This window comes from Artemia sp. Qi Xiang Cuo, chromosome 16, assembly GCF_049724085.1.
Source record: "Artemia sp. Qi Xiang Cuo chromosome 16, ASM4972408v1, whole genome shotgun sequence".
Lineage (NCBI taxonomy): Eukaryota > Metazoa > Arthropoda > Branchiopoda > Anostraca > Artemiidae > Artemia > Artemia sp. Qi Xiang Cuo.
Window position 1 is genome coordinate 45,159,221 of NC_142809.1, and position 19,072 is coordinate 45,178,292.

At 32.8% G+C, this 19,072-nt stretch overlaps 1 protein-coding gene across 1 annotated transcript in view; it reads right to left on the reverse strand.

The window, feature by feature from the left end:
• Positions 1-19,072, reverse strand: part of Mat89Ba (nucleolar protein 6 Mat89Ba) — a 466,793-nt gene that overhangs the window by 94,940 nt on the left and 352,781 nt on the right. Inside the window, exon 17 of the mRNA XM_089102007.1 lies at positions 8,559-8,776. Coding sequence (XP_088958133.1) covers positions 8,559-8,776 — 218 coding nt within the window. The remainder of the gene's footprint in view (positions 1-8,558; positions 8,777-19,072) is intronic.

The window sequence follows — 19,072 nt, forward strand, 5'->3', positions numbered from 1 at the left end:
TCTCCCGGGAAAAAATTTTCACAAGTATGGTATTACTTTTTCTATCTTCCACCGAAAAATTTAGAATTGAACTTTAAATTTCTTTAGGTCTCTTGCGAAATAAAGAACTGAAGTGGAAGATTTTTATTTTCTCTGTAGAAATTAGAATTGAATTGTCTTCTTTGGTAAAATTCAGTAGAGAACTTGAACTTTTCTTCACTCCATTGAGAAAATTTAAATTGAACTAGAACTTTTTATCTTCCGTGAAAATAATCACAAGTATGGTATTAATTTTTCTCTCTCCCACCGAAAAATTTAGAATTGAACTTTAAATTTCTTTGTCTTTGTGAAATAAAGAACTGACGTGGAAGATTTTTGTTTTCTCTGGAGAAATTAGAATTGAAGTGTGTTCTTTGGTAAAGTTCAGAAGAGAACTTGAACTTTCCTTGACTTCGTTGAGAAAATTTTAAATTGAACTATAACTTTTTATCTTCCGTGAAAATATTCACAAGTATGGGATTACGTTTTCTATCGTCCACCGAAAAATTAGAATTGAACTTTAAATTTATTTATGTCTTTGTTAAATAAAGAACTGAAGTGGAAGATTTTTGTTTTCTCTGGAGAAATTAGAATTGAAGTGTGTTCTTTGGTAAAGTTCAGAAGAGAACTTGAACTTTTCTTCACCTCGTTGAGAAAATTTTAAATTGAACTAGAACTTGTTATCTTCCAGGAAAATATTCACAAGTATGGTATTACTTTTTCTATCTTCCACCGAAAAAATTTAGAATTGAACTTTAAATTTCTTTATGTCTTTTGTGAAATAAAGAACTGAAGTGGAAGATTTTTATTTTCTCTGAAGAAATTAGAATTGAATTGTGTTCTTTGGTAAAATTCTGTAGAGAACTTGAACTTTTCTTCACTTCATTGAGAAAATTTAAATTGAACTAAAACTTTTTATCTTCCGTGAAAATAATCACAAGTATGGTATTAATTTTTCTATCTCCCACCGAAAAATTTAGAATTGAACTTTAAATTTCTTTGTCTTTGTGAAATAAAGAACTGACGTGGAAGATTTTTGTTATCTCTGGAGAAATTAGAATTGAAGTGTGTTCTTTGGTAAAGTTCAGAAGAGAACTTGAACTTTCCTTGAATTCGTTGAGAAAATTTTAAATTGAACTAGAACTTTTTATCTTCCGTGAAAATATTCACAAGTATGGTATTACGTTTTCTATCTTCCACCGAAAAATTAGAATTGAACTTCAAAGTTCTTTATGTCTTTGTGAAATAAAGAACTGAAGTGGACGATTTTTGTTTTCTCTGGTGAAATTAGAGTTGAAGTTTGTTCTTTGGTAAAGTTCAGAAGAGAACTTGAACTTTTCTTCACTTCTTTGAGAAAATTTTAAATTGAACTAGAACTTTGTATCTTCCGGGAAAATATTCACACGTATGGTATTACTTTTCTATCTTCCACCAAAAAAATTTAGAATTGAACTTTAAATTTCTTTATGTCTTTGTGAAATAAAGAACTGAAGTGGAAGATTTTTATTTTCTCTGGAGAAATTAGAATGGAATTGTGTTCTTTGGTAAAATTCAGAAGAGAACTTGAACTTTTCTATCTTCAGTGAAAAATTTGGAACAGTATTTTAAATTTTTCATCTCTTCGAGTCAGATCTGAACTAAAGTGGAACATTTTTATATTATTTGGAAAAATAGAAATGATCAATGACTAATTTCTTTTTCATTGAGAAAATTCAGAAGAGAACTTGAACTTTCCTTCACTTCGTTGAGAAAATTTTAAATTGAACTAGAACTTTTTATCTTCCATGAAAATATTTCACAAGTATGGTATTACTTTTTCGATCTTCCACCGAAAAATTTAGAATTGAACTTTAAATTTCTTTATGTCTTTGTGAAATAAGGAACTGAAATGGAAGATTTTTATTTTCTCTGTTGAAATTAGAATTGAAATGTGTTCTTTGGTAAAATTCAGAAGAGAACTTGAATTCTTCTTCACTTCGTTGAGAAAATTTTAAATTGAACTATAACTTTCTATCTTCCGGGAAAATATTCACACGTATGGTATTACTTTTTCTATCTTCCACCGAAAAATTTAGAATTGAACTTTAAATTTTTTATTGGGGAAATTAGAATTAAAATGTGTTCTTTGGTAAAATTCAGAATAGAACTCGAATATTCACGTTCAAAGTATAACTTTTCCTATCTTCAATGAAAAATTTGGAACAGAACTTTGAATTTCTTCATCTCTTTGAGAAAAAAAGCTGAACTGAAGTGGAAATTTTTATATTATTTTGGGAAAATAAATTTGATCAATAACTTATTTCATTTTCATTGAGAAAATTCAGAATCGAAGTTGAACTTTTCTTCTTCCGGGAAAATATTTGGAACAGAACTTTAATTTTTTTCATCTCTTTGAGAAAGGTCGGAATTTAATTTAAGAAAATTTAGAATTAAAGTGAAACTTTTTATCTTCATGGAAAATAATCATAATCATAGTATAACTTTTCCTATCTTCTACGGAAAAATTTAGAAGTGCCCAACTCAGAAAAGTCCGAAATAGTAATTTACATATCCCAAATCATAATTTTCTGAAAGAATACACCAATGAAAGGCTTAGAAATCTAGCTCCGAAAAGCCTGAAATAGCAAACTACTCATCCCAAACTATTGGTTTCAGACATCAAACACCTATGATGGACTAAGAATCCTAGCTCTGAAAAGTCCAAATAGCAAACTACACATCCCAAATCATAATTTTCTGACAAGACACACCTATGAAACGCTAAGAAACCTAGATACTAAAAGCCGGAAATAGCAAATTAACCATCCCAAATCATAAGTTTCAGACAGCACTCACCTATGAACGGCTAAGAAATCCAGCTCGGAAAAGTAAAAAAATAGCAACCCACACATCCCAAATCATAGGTTTCAGACAACACATACCTATGAAAGACTATGAAATCCAATTCAGAAAAGCCCGAAATAGTAATTTACATATTCCCAAATCATAGGTTTCAGACAACACTCACCTATGAATGGCTAAGAAACCTAGCTCAGAAAAGTCTAAAATAGCAAACTAGTCATCCCAAACTATAAGTTTCAGACAACAAACACCTATGAAAGGATATGAAATCCAGCTCAGAAAAGTCAAAAGTAGCAATCCACCCACCCCAAATCATAGGTTTCAGACATCACACACCAACGATAGACTAAGAAATCTAGCTTAGAAAAGCCCGAAATAGTAATTAACATATCCCAAATCATAGGTTTCAGACAAAATTCACCTATGAAAGACTAAGAAACCATAGCTCAAAAAGGCCTGAAATAGCAAACTACTCATCCCAAACTAGAAGTTTCAGACAAAAAACACCTATGATGAACTAAGAATCATAGCTCTGAAAAGTCCCAATAGCAAACTACATATCCCAAATCTTAATTTTCTGACAACACATACCTATGAAAGGCTAAAAATCTAGCTCAGAAAAGACAAAAATAGCAAACAACTCATCCCAATTATAGGTTTCAGTCAACACACACCTATGAAAGGCTAATAAATCCAGTTATGAAAAGTCAAAAATGGCAAACTACATATCCCAAATCATAGGGTTCAGTCAACACACAGCAACGAAAGACTAAGAAACCTAGCTCAGAAAGGTCAAAAATAGCAAACTACTCATCCCAAACTATTGGTTTCAGACAACATTCACCAACGAAATACTAGGAAACCTTAGCTCAGGAAAGCCTGAAATAGCAAACTACATATCCCAAATCATAATTTTCTGACAACACTTACCTATGAAAGGCTAAGAAATCTAGCTCAGAAAAGTCAAAATAGCAAACTACACATCCAAAATCATAGGTTTCAGTCAACACACACCTATGAAAGGCTCAGAAAACCAGCTCAGAAAAGTCCAAAAATCAAACCACTCACCCCAAATCATAGGTTTCAGACACCACACACCTATGAAAGACTAAGAAATCCAACTCAGAAAAGCCAGAAATAGTAATTTACATATCCAAAATCATAGGTTTCATACAACACTCACCTAAGAAATACTAAGAAACCTAGCTCAGAAAAGTCTGAAATAGCCAACTACTCATCCCAAACTCAAAGTTTAAGACATTAAACACTTTTTAGAAAATATGAATCCTAGATTTTAAAAGTCCAAAAAGCAAACTACACCTCCCAAATCATAAGATTCAGACACCATACACCTATGAAAGGCTAAGAAATCTAGCTCAGAAAAGTTAGAAATAGCAAATTAACCATCCCAAATCATAGGTTTCAGTCAACATACGCCTATGAAAAGCTAAGAAATCCAGCTCAGAAAAGTAAAAAAATAGCAACCCACACATCCCAAATCACACATAACAATCCAAGAAAACAACCATAAATGTGAGAAAATTCCTGTTTTTTCAAGTGAGAAAATTCCTGTTTTTTCATTCTCACTGAGGAAACCATAAACCACGTGGTGGGTACGGGAGTAGAACCCCCCTCTCTACTTTTGGCCCCCCCTCGAAACAAATTGCCCCCCCCCCCCCGAAACAAATTCCTGCGTACGTGCCTGGGGTCGGGGGTTATGTAGGAGGATCTTTCCATGAAGGAAGTTCTCATGGGGGAAGGAACATTGCTATGAAGGGGACGCCAGACTTCCTAGCATTATTTAAAAAAAGATAAGAAATTAAATAAAAAAAAAAAGTTTTTAACTGCAACAGCAGCAACATCAAAACTTTAAACGAACAGAACATATTACATATATGATTGGGTTTACCCCCTAGTCATTACCTTGCTCTTTAAGCCAGAGATTTCTTAGTACTTTCATAAGAGCTATCTATTCTAATTAACGGCATTTTTTATTAAGCGTTTATTTTTAAAGAATTGTAACAAATTTTTTACTTTCGCTTAAAGAGCATGGTATTGACTCGGGGGTGAACCCCCTAATGTATGTATTACAAATATATGAATATAGAAGTTCGTTACGTAAGTTAATTCGTAAGTTACGTATATTTATTACTAATAAAAACGTTCGTAAATAAAATGAAACAAGTTTCGATAAAGCCATTTAACCAAATAAAAGTAAATAAATATAAAAATTTTGTTTTAATTATTCATGTACTGTGAGCCAAGATCAAAACCTGCATTTATTCAAAAACGTTCAGAAATTAAATTAAAAAAAACAGTTTTTTCAACTGAAAGTAAGGAACGACGTTAAAGATTAAAACAAACAGAAATTAGCCCGTAAGTGAAAGAAGCTATCCCCTCCTTAACGCCTCGCTGTTTACGCTAAAGTTAGACTCTTTCTAACAACTCTTCTTTTTTTAAACAATGGAAAACTTTAGCGTAAAGAGCGAGGCGTTAAGGAGGGGACAGCCCCTTTCATATAGGGAATAATTTCTGTTCGTTTTTTTATTTAAAAAAAAAACCTTACTTTCAGTTAAAAAAACTTGTTTTTTTTTTATTTAATCTTAAATAAAAAGTCAATGAAACAGTAAATAAGACAAGATATGGCGAAAGACAAATTTGGCAAATAAGACGGATTCAGCCAATACGACAGACTTGCCAAATAAGCCAAACTTTGACAATAAGACAGATTTTACAGATAAAATATAAAGTATTTTTTTTTTTTTACATTAGAATCCTCCAGTAGGCAAAAGGGAAAATGTTTAACATTTTTTTGGATTATGATAAACTATTTGGTAATCCCTCTCAGAAGAATAAAGCAGACATTCATTAAAAGGAAAGATTTTCCCATTTAGTCTGCTAATCTGATTTCTGTCACTTATTAGCAGCAGACAACAACCAAAGGCCACATCCAGAGGGGTTAAGATGTTCGAACCCCTCTTTCCCTCCCCAAAACTTTTGTCCGACTCCTAATAACGTAACAAATATTTATATAAACAATTTTTTTTTGCGTTTTTTAAGTTTTTTTACATCCCTCTCTCCCGAACAGAAATCCTGGATACGCCTTTGTTTCAACTACAAAGCAACAGAATTTAATAGTAAAAACCTTGTGGCTTAAAAACTTTTCGTTTTTCTACTAACATAAATTCATGCACAAGAACCAACAGGTTCTGCGTTCGTTTTATTGGCTCAATATTTGATATTGCCACAGCGAGAAAGTCCAACAACGGGTAAATACTATAATAGCTAAAGGCTGGGTAATTTGGCTTCCCTTTACAACATAGGCTTAAGAAATGGCGTGCTTGGCTTGCAAAAAGCATAAAAAGATACCAGTAGAATTAAAGCACAAATTTAAACATGTAAGTATGGGAAATAAGATTCTTTTTATCGTTGCATCAACTAAGAAATCCTAACTGAAATCTGAATATGAAACTAAGCTCTTCCCTTCCCTTCTTTGAGAAATACACAAAATAGAACTATTTTTAAGCGAAAAAAGAAACAAAATTGTCCAGATTACACATGATCTTTATTCATTTGACTAAACTTAAATTTTAAACATTTCCAGTTTGATTATTATTTCTTAACTTCTTTATACCTTTTAACATACTGTAAATAACATTTCCCACATATAAGTTCTTGCAAGCAGCTAGCGCAATTTCCCCATTTAAACATACCATCATAGATCACAAGAGTTTTAAGAATTCTACGAACTTCTAACTACAGAGAAACAGAAAGTTTATTGGAAAAAGAATATTGGGACCAAAAATCATTTCGATCTTTTTACTGGCTTAGTATTTCTCCCAAAAGAACTAATCAGATTTTGGAAGGGCGGAGTTATTTGTCTTTCCAAAAATTGTTTTCCTGGTAGTTTAGACACAATTTCCGGAATCATAATATTGTACCGTAGCTTCTGTAGCTCGTACTATTTTGATGATACTGGCGGGGGATAGTATGGAATTCATAAGTTGCAAAAATTAAATTTCTGTAAAATAGGCTATTTCTAACGCTAGTATTTTGGTAGATTTTATTTTTAACATGCACTATTTTGATGTACTGTACCCGAGTATAGTGCACTTTAGTGTATTAGTACCTTTTATTTTAACATTATTTTTAGCATACGGTATTTTGATGAAATATATATCAAAATAGTGTACTCTAAGCTCTGTACCTTGCCTTTCCAGAAATTGCATTTCCAAGTCTGTCTATGTTTGTCGCTCAGCATTAATATGACTTTAAAAAGGCTGGGCTGTTTTTCTTACCAAAAATAAGGAATAAAGTGATTGGCTTGCGAAAATGCGACACAAAAACAACCCAATGAAATTAAAGCATACTTTCTAACACGAAGGGGTAGCAATCCCCCTTTTCTCTTTATTTGAACAGGGCTTTAGGAATGACATTAGGCTTAATTTTTCACTATTTTAATTTAGCTTTATCTGAAATTCCATGAAGTGAGGTTAAGACTCTCTTGTTGTTGACCTCGTTTTTTCCTATCTTTAACTTCTTTATGCAGAATTCACTTGTTTATCAAGAGAAAGTGTTTTTCAAGTCTTTTTTGAACTGCGAGAGGAAATGACGCAACTTACGAGTGTATATTTATAAGAGCTTCAACTTCATCACTCTTTAGGGAAAATGAATATTTCCAAAGTTATACTCTTTGAAAATTTCAACGGTTCTAGACAAGTTCGAGTTTGTTTATTTACAACATATCTACATATGACATACAACATATGACAAAAACACGAAATCAAATATTCCTCGTTCAGTGGGTTCAATAGTTCAAAAAACAGAAAGAAAGAAACAAAAAAGGAAAAAAACAATAAATAATAAAAAACTAAAAAAGCAACCTGGTGCAGATTATCACTGTTAATCAACTGAAATAAGGCGTTGCGGGACTTCACAGAACTGGCAAAAAAACAAATAAAAAAAAAAGAAAGGAAGAAAGAATGAAGGGTGACACCCCCTCCTACAACCAATGAAAAATGAAGGATATAACACCACCCTTATATAACCAACTTACAAAAAAATGAACTAATTAGAAAAAAGTCAATCATTACACTATCAAAAAGAAAAGAGAGAATCTTATATAATAAAAATACATCCATGTTATAAAAAACGATAGCAATATAACGAATAAAATTATCAAACCATGTACGAATTTCATAAACCTTCAAAAGTTTTCTCGTCGGCTAGCGAACTATTCCGGCTAGCGAACTATGAACGTTTACGAGACTTAGAATCCTGCTCTACTTTTTCATCTACGGTGACTTATCTAAGCAAGAGATTTTGACTAAATAAAACCAAATACTGTAATACTGAATTGATTTAAATTTTTACTATAAAGCTTATACAATCTCACTCAATATTCTGCTTAATAGATTAGCAAAGCAAATCTAAGGAATTTTCCAAGGAAAACGTCATTTTCAACAGAAAAGCCAACTTAATACTCGCGTCTGCACACGCCTTAAACACTAGAAGAAAACTCTAATCCTGTTTAGCCCTTCTCATATTTATGTATATTAGCCCTATTTTTTATATATTAGCCCTATTTATTGAGTAATGAAGAAATATTTCGTCAACTCGTTTTAGGGGCTTTTTAGATATCTTTCGTATAAAGTTAAGAATATAACTAAAAAATATGTATAATAAATTAGGAAAAATACCTTAAAATCTGTAATAGCCGGTTTGAATCTTGAAAGGTTGCCCTCTAAAAGCTTCAACGTTTCGGACGCGAGCAGCATAACTCTGGCTAATACTGGTAGGGTAGGGCCGTCAGCAGTAAGTAGTTTTGGGTTTTTAGTATATGAAGTATATAGAACTAATGGAGGTAAGGTACTTCGTTGGCTCGAAAACTGTGATTCCATGTCTGCAATGTCTTCGACTAAAACAAATGGATACACAATTATAATGATAATAATCGTTAGCGTTCATACCAGAGTAAAGTAGATGGAACGTTCTTACTGTGATTTCCTCAAGTTTGTTTGCTTTGTATCCTGATAATGATTTTATTTATGATAATTCTGAGCTTGGCCCCATCTACCAAAACATGTCATTCAAATCTTCCCCCCCCCCCTTTGTTATCAACACCTATTGTCTCATCTGAAACCGAATTCTTAATGTTCCCTTTTTTCTTCTTTGTAGCGTATTAAGTATTTCTTCATTAAAGTTTCATTACTTTCCTTTTCTTTATTAAAGTTTAAACATTTGGCTCACTCAAGCTTTGCTTTCGAGATTTAATTGTGCATTTAATTGTGCAGATTTAATGTGCAGAATTAAATGTGCAGATATTTAATCGTGCAGATTTAATTGTGCATAATGATTTAATTGTGTAAATAGTTTGCTAAACTGTTTTAGGCTAGTAAATGAATCAACGAATTAAATATTGGTTTTTGTTTTGTTTTTTTAAAACGGTGTTTTTTTTTGTTTTTTTGTTTTATTTACATAAACTTGCATTTCAGTCACACTAGCCGTATGTTGGACAATACTGTTACAAATCTATATAAACATCTATATCTAGACACTTTTTAAGAAAGGAGAACTTTCGACAAATTTAATCACAAAGATGCATTAAAATAACATAGACAATTATTCGAGTAAAAAATAGCAAAATAAAAAAATAAATAGTTTAAAAACAAAGCCTACAAAAACACGGTTTCATTTATGGCCTGAGCCTCGACACGTATTGGCGAGTCGGCTCAAAATAGTAATAAAGCTTAGTTTAATAACTAATACTGTCAACTTCGTCACTTAGCTCCGGTTGATTTGTTTTTAACTCATTTTTTTTACTACTAACTACACATATGTAAAACCTACACTTACAAGCAAACAATTTAAAAACTTCACCATGTAAATAATAATAAAAAAAAACTCAAATTGAGCAGTAAAGACAAAACAATTGTAACTTTGGGGCAATCTATAACCAATTATCCACATCCAACATCTGCCTAATCGTTTTGCAGGTCATTTTTCCGTCATATGTCAGCACTTCTACTGTCGTACCGAAGTTGAACTAAACTAGAGAAACTTTTATCACGCTTCGACTGATAACGGATCATTCACACTGCAAGCGGCTAACTTTTCTGTTCTGAGAGATGCTGTTAGCCCATAGACATATTAATTTGAAAAGAAAACTACAGACAGTAGTTATGACGGCAAGCTCCTTGCAATTTGTCTTCCGTGCAACCACAAAAGATTTCCTATGGTTTTTAAAGCAGGCAAAACCGGTTATTTAAATGTGGTTCTCTATTACCGCCATTGATTTTGTTAGATGTTCGGTGGAAGTTCACTTACTAGGGTATTGCATTGCTGTTTCTATATCAGCTGCCATCTATTCAAGTAATAAATGAGTGTGTCGTTGTAAGCCGTTTTACAGGGCAACCTTCAGTCATACCCATTGGGATCGCTTCCCTGCTGGTACCTAAACTGACAAAAACCTTCTTTTTTTTATCAAGCTTTAGTTGATAAAGGATTATTTTCTCTACAAGTGACTAACTTTTTTGTTCTGAGGCATGATCCCAGTCCATATAAAGGGGGATAGAACACAACCCTGCTTAACTCCTGATTTAATACAAAACCAGCTGCTAACCTCATTTCCTACCTTGACCGCAGCAGTGTTATTCTCGTACATAGCATTGATAACTTTAATGTATTTGTCTGGTATACCATACAAGGATAAAACCTTTACTAAAGCTCCTCTATAAACAGAATCGAACGCTTGCTCATTATCTATAAAACTGTGGGCCAAAGGGGGTTGAATACTCAGGCACTTCTTAAATATTAGCCTAACAGTGAAAATTCGGTCGACATATCCTCTACCTTTATTTAAAACGCACTGTTCTTCTCTCAAAACTTTGTCTACGGAATCTCTCAGTCTATAAAGCATCATATTACTAAGCAATTTTCTAACTAGAGAGACCAGACTAATGACTCGATGATTTCCACACTCACTTTTATCCCCTTTCTTATACAGTGTCTGAACTAAAATTTTTCTAAAATCTCTAGGTACCTTCCCTTTTTCGAAAATCATATTGATAATCTTCAATAGCGTATTTATACCCTCAGAATTACTATTCTAAAGAAACTCATTTACTACACTATCTGTACCTGGAACGCTATTATTCTTTAATCATTTTAGTCCTGTCGCTAATTGTTCCTCACAAAACAAATCATATATATATATTCACTGCTCTCATCGCATATATATATATTTATATATATATATATATATATATATATATATATATATATATATATATATATATATATATATATATATATATATATATATATATATATATATATATATATATATATATATATATATATATATAAACATATAAACAACTAAATTTTAAATAGATCATGGGTTTTGGGGAGATCCTTCAGATTTTTTTTCCAACCCACTAGCAAAGGTTACCTAACTTGTTTTAAGCAGTCAAAATGGGCTCTTTAGGAGTCCATTTTCAACAGAATAAGGTAAGACGGAAGTGATTCATCAACATGACTATGTTTTTTCGTGTCGGATTCGTTCAACGAAAGTATCAGCTTTACCAACGCTTGGAGATAAATTGCACCGGTTTTCCACCAAATTGAACCACAGAAGGTTCTTCGTGGTACACTTATAACATTCGACGTCAGTCTTCATTTCAAAGAGCAAAATACTAGAGTAGGCTGAAAAGCAATTAATCTCTATTCCCTCACTCACATTTTTTCCCCCTCAGGTTCCAACACTGAGTGCAGTTTCTCGTATGAAGATATGGTTTGAATTCAAGAGAATATCTTTTTTTAATTTCGTTCGACAAAATCTCTCTTCATTTGCTTAATTCTCTAAGATTTGACAAGAGAAGATTCAAATATTTCCAATAAATAAAACCTGATCTGGCGAACAGAGTCCATATGTATCGAAAAATACCGAAAATCTTGGATTGTATCATAAAATATTCAAATGTACTGCATTGTAATAGGAACTGTGGATTGAACCAAAAACGATAGAATTGAGCCACATTGGCAGCGCTGGAAGGTATGTTTTTGCTTCTATCTTTCTCTCACCGATATCTTCTTTCACTTGAAAAGAGCTGTAGTTCAATTCTATCTTGATACCAGAGAAGAACTGAATGGAGATATCCAAATTATCATCAGGTACATGCTATACTTCTCCTACAAAACTGATTGCCACCCTTAACAATAATTCTTAAAGTTAGTAAAGTTAAGTTCTCACAAATCCGGTTAGTTTATTCCCGAGTCCCTAGCAGGCCGACAGCCCATCTAGGAAAAAAAATCCTACCTACGTCCACTGTTTTCAGAGTATAGGAAGTGGACATGAGTTCAACTAACGTTACCTTGAAAATAAGCCACGAGTCTGCCTCTTTATTACCACCATTGATTGCAACTATTCTTTTGAAATGCCTGGTGACTGTTACCTGCTCGCTGATTGCAATCCTTGTTCTATATTATCTGGAATCTATTCAGGCATTAAATGTATGTACTAATCTTGCTAATTTTTCATAAAAGAAGTCTTTTTGCAATCATTCTTCTGTACGTAAATTTCTATTTATATGCAAATTAAACGCGGGTCGAAACTTTGAGATTCATAAAGTTAAAGAGTGACAAGTATTAGGACAGTTTCTTCCGTGCTGTTGCAGAATTAGGGCACGATATCTCCCAAACTTGGCAGATTTACGGACGAAAAGGTAGTTCTTTAAATTCTGGAATGGAACTGTTGCGTTTCGATTAAAAAAAAAGTTAAAATTTCTAGTAAGTCTTCAGGAAAAGAAGATTTATTACAAAGCACATGAACGTGACCTAGGTTACCAAAAACAGGACAATTTATAACCTGAATGATTACGGGTTCAATATGTAAAATAGAATTTTACACGTTCAATACTAATTCGCTGAAATATACACCAGTATATTAATTGTTAATATAGTTGGTTATTGATACATAAGATAACTAATTTAGAAGCCTACTACTTAGAGGACAAAAAAGATCAATCTAGAAGCCTATTTCTTAGCGAACGAAAAAAAGTAAAAAAGGCCAAAGAGACATAATTTAAATACAATGAATTGATATTGTTCCAATAGGTTTGAGGGGGGATTTATTGTTTAACAAAACAGGTAGAATGTAAAATATCGATAAACTTGCGGCTGGGTACGGGATGTGCAGCTAGCAGGGGAGGTATGAAATATACGCCAGTATATGCACTGCAAATATAGTTAGTTATTGATGTATTAGATAGCTAATTTAGAAGCCTACTACCTAGAGGACGGAAAGGATCAATCTAGAAGCCTATCTCTTAGTGGACGAAAAAAGTAAAAAAGGTCAAACAGACATAACTTAAATATAATGAATTAATATTGTTCCAATAGGTTTGAGGGGGGATTTATTGTTTAACAAAACAGGTAGAATTTAAAATATCGATAAACTTGCGGCTGGGTAAGGGATGTGCAGCTAGCAGGGGAGGTATAGATACAGGGGAGGTATTAAATATACGCCAGTATATGCATTGCTAATATAGTTGGTTATTGATGCATTAGATAGCTAATTTAGAAGCCTACTACTTAGAGGACGGAAAGGATCAATTTAGAAGCCTATTTCTTACTGGACGACAAAAGTACAAAAGGTCAAACAGACATAATTTAAATATAATGAATTAATATTGTTCCAATAGGTTTGGGGGAGGATTTAATGTTTAAAAAGTAGGTGGAATTTAAAATATGGATAAACTTGCGGTTGGGTGAGGGATGTGTAACTAGCAAGGGAGGTATAGATACAGGGTTGTAGTCAGTTACAACACTTGATTAGGTTTACCTAATTTAGTAGTCCTAGTAACTTGAATTACATATTTTATTTCTAAGTAATTTAAACTTGTGGAAAAGCATAAAATTATTGGTGTACGATGTGAAAGCAAACCTAAGCATTTCAATAGAAGTTTTCTTCCCAATTCTGGAGTTTTGTTTTGCCAATCATCGAGCTTTTCTTCTTAACTTCTTATCTTCATAACGAGCTTATCTGCTTGTCTTCATAACGTATATTTTCTTATATTAATTCGTAATATATGAATATTAATATATGATGTATTTAATGGAATCATTTTTTTTCATGTGTATTCAACTCAAGGTTTCACAAAATTGACGCAGAAGAGTTTAACGGCTCTCAAAATAATTCCAATTTTGTATTTGAAAGACAGAATGACTTTAAAGAAGATAAACTGAAGATTGATCTAAATGTAGCTAAATCATCCGTCTCACAATATCTGTATGGATTGAAATGTCGGAGAATTAATGGAACATTTTCCTAATTATTCTTTCTATCAGAAACATTCCCCTAGCATTCCAGCGATACAATCGAAAAATGGTAAAATCTCTGTCAAGTAGATTGCCAGAAACAGTTTGCCATCGAAAAGGAAAATATCGTCTTTGTTACGTCTAAAGGTCGTATTAGACATTTCCACGCTTCTCAGATAATTGCCAAAATCTTTGCTAAGCTGTTCTCAAAGGGAAAATGAGTAGGGCCGTAGATCAAGAGGGTCAAGGTATGATTGAATATAATTTTTCCTACTCATCCTGGTTTGAAAAAAGCACAGCAAACGGTTTTGGGCGATTATTTGAGAACAGGGGAAAATACGGAATTAACTTTTGGAAGAGCCACCAATAAAACTTGGCTCTACCATTGACATTTTTCACCCATCCACCCCATAATTAATGCAACTTTCAACCTTTTTGGGAGGAGGGCAACTGCCTCTAAATATGAAACGTGAATACCTCGGATATGACCTTTAGGTGTGGTTTTAATAATATATAAAGCAAAGTTAAAGATTATTACAATTTGGAGTTCGATCTCAAAACGTTGTTCGACTGTATAATGTTTTACTATTTCCGATCAGGACATAGTAAAGTGACTAGTTTACATACCGTTATGTGGAATGGGTTCCACCAGGATTTGCCCCTCCCCCTTTGTCCTTAGGCGTTTTAGGAGCAAGTCATTTACAACTGAATGAAAGTATAACTACCTATAATTAAATTTACAATGCCTTTTTTATTACAATCACACATATCTATTGGAAGATCCCCCCCACATATAAATTTCACCGGTATTATTGTTCAGAATTTATAGTTAATGCTACTGAAACCTTCTAGATGTATTGATATACGATTGAGTCACTTTATACGAATTTTGGGATCAGACTGACCTGTTTGCCGAATTATAGGTGTTCACTCCATGTAAAAAAAAATAAAATAAATAAAAGCTAGTTACAAAAAGAGTCTTGAAAATGAAAACCAGTATTTTTGCCAAAAATAAAATCCTATTCTCAGAAAATTGGCAGTTTTTGTACATTTGAAAATTAAATATCATGACGCAAAATAGCCTGAACCATTCCAGAAAATTGCCCTTAATTTTCGATTATCACCATACTACCACATAAATTTCTGTTTATTTATTCCCCCCTCGTTTGTCTGTTTTCAATCAAAATTCTTTTGTTTTTAATAGTTCCATTTTTATGTCTGTTGTATTCAGCTTTAAACACAAAGGCTTCATCCCCACATTTATCTGGCTTCGAAATATTGTTTCCTCCAAAAGCAAGAGTACTATAATGGCAAAAAATTGAGATTCCAAAACATGGCCCTGTAGTTCTTTGTCTACCTATCTTCAATAGCCAATAAACATGACTTAATTTAGGTAAAAAAAAAGGTATAGGATATGGCACTAGACCCTTAAAGTCAAAACCGGCGATGCTGATCTCTGTTCCTGCTTACCTTCCCCATATATCTCCAGGTTCCAACTTAGAGCAGGGTTAGGCTGCTCCCTGCTCGTCATCATAGGAGCCAGTCAACTCGAAGAAAGAGATAAATTTTTTTTAATATTTTGTCACCAATACTGTTAGAAAGTGACTTATACATAGATATGATCTCCCATTGGACTGGTTCTTAGCCAAACCAACATTCAAAAAAATATATTATTCTTGTCCAATAAAGCGGCTTTTACTTTGATGATAAAACTTGTTTTCGTGTGATACAGAAATTAGTTTCTTTTTTACACAGAGAAGCTTGAGAAATCAAAGAGAACCAGTCGATATGCATTGGTACTCATGCTTTGAGCAGGGTTGCCAACTTGCACACTATCCTGTGAATTGCACTCTTTTTTTTTTATCTCAGAGGAGTTGCGAAAGAGTGAAAATCACTCTTTTTGGGTATTAGTTTTCATTCACTTTGAACGTCAGCAGTTGGCAACTTCGTCAGAAGTGTAATTAATCCAAGGAACAATGTTACAAGCTTGCATACTTTTTGTTTGAAATGCACCCTTTTATACCTTAGAGGTGATACGCAAGCAGCCGCAGCAGTGCGCATGCAAATTTTTTACTTGCACTTTCTTTTTTTTTTTAAACAAAAATCACTCTTTTTGGCCTTGATTTGCACTCTTTTTGGACGTTAGTTTTTGTCAACCCTAGCTTCAAGAGCTTCCTCGAATGCTCAAGAGTAAACCCTTTTTTTTTGAATTATCAAACGACGAAGCAGAAAGTTACACTTTTTTCTTGCTTCTCTTTTTTATTGTTATTTTGTGGAATAGAAGCGATAGCTTCAGTATTGGACTTAACTAGAAAACAGAGAATGTTTCAACATAAATAACCCCGAAGACCACGCTACTTTCCCATCATACAAAAAAAGAAGCTAAGGGGAGTAAAAGCTTTTTCCGAAGAAGGTGATTAAAATAATATTTTTTTTTTTTATCAAGGATCCTTTTGATCGTGAGTTAAAATTTTTATCAGTTTCTTTGTTTTAATTTACTGAGACAGAAATTGGTCATATAGTCGTAATTTTCGGTTAGGGTTTTATTTCAATCACTGTCTTCGGAAAAAAAAGTCTCGACTGAACTTCCTTTTTTTTTTGAAAGTCTAAACAGGCATGGAAGCAGGAATGAAGTAAGTACAACAGGAAGAGGTCAATGCAATATATAAAAAGATCAGTGACCTGATCTTACTAAAAAAGAAGCATTAAACTTTTGATCTTTATAGTGGCTTGATTGAGGAAGCGCATTCAAAGAAAAGAGAGGGATTATCATCCTAAACTTGCGTGTTAATAAGTGTACTTTAATTCAACTGGTGTAATTTTGTACATCCGTCCACCTTCATATCTTTACTCATTCTTTAAGTGTACAAAAGAATGAGAAGCCAAGTAACTCTGCCTTTTACCCATTGTTGCTAGGTCAAAATTTTGAGCCACACACTTCTTTTGAAAAAGAAGGCAACACCTGATTTTTTTTTCTTTTTTATAAAATTTTAAGCAAATAAAAAGAATGAGCAGTTTTTTTTTAGTCACAAAGTTTTTTTGCATGTAAATTCTCTGTTTCTCGTTGGTGCAACAAAAATTACCCAATAAACAAATTTGGTTGACCTACACTTAAAGATATAGCTTTAAATGGTATAACAGCCTAACAGGATTTAAAAGAGGAAAGAAAAGGCTGAAATTACAGGTACCTTATGAAACATATTTATAAGCTGTCAAGAATGACTTTGGAAGTATATTTCCAGGAGATTACTCCAGCCTTTCATATTCGGAATTTTGGTTACTACGGTACATGGCGTTACGAATTGCTATGCAAGCTTATGGTAGCTTTAATTATTTAGCTCGGATGGATTTTGATTCAGCTCACCAGACCAGTGGCGTCAATTCACGGAAATGTAGTTGGGTATTTTTCAAAACATACAGAAATTGAAAAAATACATTAATAGTTGTTATTTTTCAATAAAAAATCCCGAAAAAGCCATTTCCAATAAAAGTACCACAAAATCATACTTTTCTGAATCTAGTTGATAGTTTCGGAGACCACACTGCCTTTGCAGGACGATAAATAAAAGTTCAAATAGGGATAAAATCCTTTTAATAGACAGTGCTTCACAAACAGTGATAGAAATTCACAAAAAATACCAGATATTTCTGTCACATATGTAGTGACCATCATCAGTAGTAAATCTATTGACGGTATCTACATGTGTGACCGAAATATCTGGTATTTTTTGTGAATTTCTATCGCTGTTTGTGAAACACTGGCTATTAAAAGGATTTTATCCCTATTTGACTTTTATTTATCGTTCTGAATCTAGGGGGGGAATCATGGGAAAGGGATTGACCCCCATCCCAATTGCTACCGTGACACCAGACTAGCAGTAAGGATAAGTGTAAATACTTAAACCTTCAATAAAAGCTGATTCCTCAGAAATAAAAAAAAAATTAATAATGATCCGTCTATTAGTCTGGGATGGTAAAAGATGGTTGCACTATACTTGCCACAAAACATGTCCTTAGAATTTTTGTTGAAGATAATGAGCAACATTGCCTTTCTAAATTCATAAAAATCGATTATTTTTCTGTGGAGAAGTTCCGATTTTCGAAACAAGTACCGTTTGTTTTTTTAATCTTTCTCAAAGATTTTCATTCTCAGTCATATAAATTGCTTAGAAAAATGGGTTTAAATTTTAATAAAGCAGTGAATAAATAACAACAAAATAAACACTTAATTAAAAAACACTCCGAATATTTCGGCCCCACGTCCGGGATCCTTTCTCAATGGAAAAAAAGAGAAAAACAAAAAAATGACCTTTTTTAAGAATAAATTGCATGGCCAAAAAAACACATTGTCCCGAACCTGATTAACCGTGAATCCGAACCTGATCCATTCTATGACCATAAAAAAGATGACAATAGAACATATAACATCCTTTTCTAAATTGATGAAAACCTACCATTTTCTGGTTTTGTTTATGAGAATTTCCAATTTTCGCAATACGTAGACCGTTTCTTCTTAGAATCTTTCTCAAATCTATACCAGATTTTCTTTCTCACATAAATCGTAAGTCACAAAAAATATAATTAGGTTAAAACCTGATTAACAAGTGTTCTTGGGAATTCTAATAACAATATACAATATTCATAACTGAATGCTGACAGACAAGATTACTTTTACTGTAATTATCACTTTCAACTACAACTGATTGCCCGCTTTCTTTCTGGTACAATAATCCAAAAGCAATTTACGTCTAAAACTCTGTTTTCTAAACAAATGGTCTGGCTAATATGGTCATCTATTTGACAACCTGATAGATGACCTACAGTAAATTATCCTTAAAGGTCAATGAACCAAGAAAACAGATGAGACTGGCCCAAATGAAACCCGTGACATTTG